The sequence below is a fragment of the Centroberyx gerrardi genome, chromosome 14, assembly GCF_048128805.1.
Source record: "Centroberyx gerrardi isolate f3 chromosome 14, fCenGer3.hap1.cur.20231027, whole genome shotgun sequence".
Taxonomy (NCBI): domain Eukaryota; kingdom Metazoa; phylum Chordata; class Actinopteri; order Beryciformes; family Berycidae; genus Centroberyx; species Centroberyx gerrardi.
In genome coordinates this window covers 4179963-4182462 of record NC_136010.1, presented here as the reverse complement: position 1 = coordinate 4182462, position 2500 = coordinate 4179963, and the positions used below count along the sequence as shown (strand labels likewise).

Genomic DNA, 2500 nt, shown 5'->3' with positions numbered 1-2500 from the left:
AGTCAGTAACAGACTACAAGATAAAGGACATACTCAGAAACACATTAATGGATGCCATGCTGTTAGTACATCGCTCCTACTGGACTAAAAAGCAGTAAAATCTTAAATTAATTCAAAATGAGCAGGGATTCCTTCAGCTGTGACATGGTGTCCCTTAAATAAAACTTAAAAATACTCCAATAAACAAGGAAAAACCTAAATAAAATAAAAACAAAACAAAAAACCAAAAAAATACAAAATTCAAATTGAGCAGGTAAGCTAAGACTGACTTGATCATCCTTTATAATAACTATATAACAACTTTATAATTCAAAATAGGCAGCTACCCCTTTCAGATTGACATGCTGATCATTACATGTAATTAAACTAATAATGATAATAAAACTAACTAAAATTCAAAATGAGCAGTTATTTCACCAAGAGTGACATAGTGATACCTACATAAAACTAAACTCAAAAAACATCAACTAATTACAATTCAAAATGAGCCACTACACCTTTAAGAGTGACATCATTACATAACCCTGAACTAAACTAAACTAAACTAAACTGAATATAAACTGAATATGTCAGAGTGTCTGTCTTACGTCTTTGCTCCCCAGGTAGAAGATGAACTGTTTGGTGGCGGCGTCCTGCCGTCTGGAGCGCGCCGCCTCCGGCAGCGTGATGTAGAACTTCAGGGAGGTGTAGGCCGCCAGGTCAGCCAGGTTACCGGGGGTCCGCACCTGAACGCCGGACGTCCCGTTAAACTTCACCGGTACGCTCACCTGGAAGATATGAAAGATGGGAGGTGAGTGTGATAAAATCGATTTCTTCAATTTTCTTTCATTTTTTCTGTAATTTACAATAGTTTTTATTTCTCTAAAAAGCCTGTGTCTGTGTAAGTGTGTGTGTGCGTCCATGTGTATTTGTGTGACCGTGCCTATATGAATCTGTATGTGCGTACTTGCATGTATATCATATATCATGTATTGCATGTATAGCACATAAGTGTGTGTGTGTGTGTGTTCATGTTTGTGTACAAACTGATTTGCATCTATGTATGTGTTCCTAAGAGCCTGTGTGTGTCAGTGCATACTTGCATGAACTGTATATCCACGTTATGCGTGTGTGTGTGTGTGTGCGTGTGTGTGTGTGTGTGTGTGTGTGCACCTTGCTGGCAGCCTTGCGGGCCTGCTCTATCAGCTGTCGGATGCGGCTGATGTTCTCAGAGATGTTTGGCATCTGAGCCGAGTGATTCTGCAGCTTATCCAGCTTCTTCATGAGCAGAGGGATAGTCTCACCCAGCATGCTCACTGTGTGGGGGGGGGGGGATAGAGAGAGAGAGAGAGAGAGAGAGAAAGAGGGAGAGAGACAGAGAGAGAGAGAGAGAGAGAGAGAGAGAGAGAAAGAGATTAAGCCACAACAGATATATTATGGTCATTTTGTGCTATATGCAGTGTTGGAGGTAATGCATAACTTTGGAACGTTTTAGGTGTACACAGATTACTTTTTTGTAACTTAACACATTAGCTTTTCAGCTCTTGTAATTCATTATTAATTACTTCTTAAAATTAGAATGGCATTACTTTTATTTACCTTTCATACTGTTTCATTTTTGCTAGCATAGATTTTAAAAAAAGTAGTAAAAAGTGAAAATCCTGCAGCTTCTCATGCAGTCAGTTGAACACTGCTGTTTGAAAAAATGTGATCCTGAAGTCTGTTTGATATAAATGAAATGATATAAATGGCTTCCTGTTTACAAAAACAGCAACAGTGTTGCATTGTATTTTAAAACAGTGATGGACAAAACACTTGGTAGCATACAAAATACTGTTACTTTACTTAAAGAGTAACTTTGTAACCTAACAAGTTGCTTATTAAGTTAAGAAAAGTTACTAACAATTACTTTTAACTTTTCCCAACACAAGTAAAAATCGTACTTATTGCCCCTTTAAATTATTTTTATGAGTAGAGATTAATAAACAAATGAATCACTTAATGAAATAATACACAGAGAAAAATTCACAAAGACAGAAGAGAAAGAGACAAAGAGTGTAAAAAACTGAGAGAGTCAATCAATAACTAAATCAATGAATAATTTATCAGGCACCTAGGTGATAGATTGGCAAATACTCACACACACACACACACACTGCCTACCGGTCTTGTTGGCCTCCATCAGGGCGTTGTTGATGTCATCGTTGGTGGCGTTGGCGTCTCCGTAGCTCTGCTGCCATTGGTCCAGCTGCTCCTTGATGGGCCCCAGGGCCTCGTTCACCCGGGCGGCCGTGGCGTTCGCCTGCTCCGCCGCTCGCTTCGCCTCGGCGATCTCCCCGCTCTGGTCTGCATGAGAGAGAGAGAAGAGATAAACAGAAGAAATGGATATAAATCACATGGGATATGGCAGTCGTCGTGTCAGATTTCTGAAAGCAGCATCTGTCGCTTTTTACAAACCGGCTTCCATGGAATTTGACTTTACGCATTTTACTTTCTGGTGCTGTTCACCTTATAAATGGAA

At 39.6% G+C, this 2500-nt stretch overlaps 1 protein-coding gene across 1 annotated transcript in view; it reads right to left on the bottom strand.

Moving 5' to 3' along the window:
- The window catches only part of lama5 (laminin, alpha 5), a 131799-nt gene that overhangs the window by 17948 nt on the left and 111351 nt on the right, over positions 1–2500 (bottom strand). Inside the window, 3 exon segments of the mRNA XM_078288057.1 lie at positions 588–767; positions 1153–1295; positions 2143–2325. Of these exon segments, the coding sequence (XP_078144183.1) occupies positions 588–767; positions 1153–1295; positions 2143–2325 (506 nt within the window).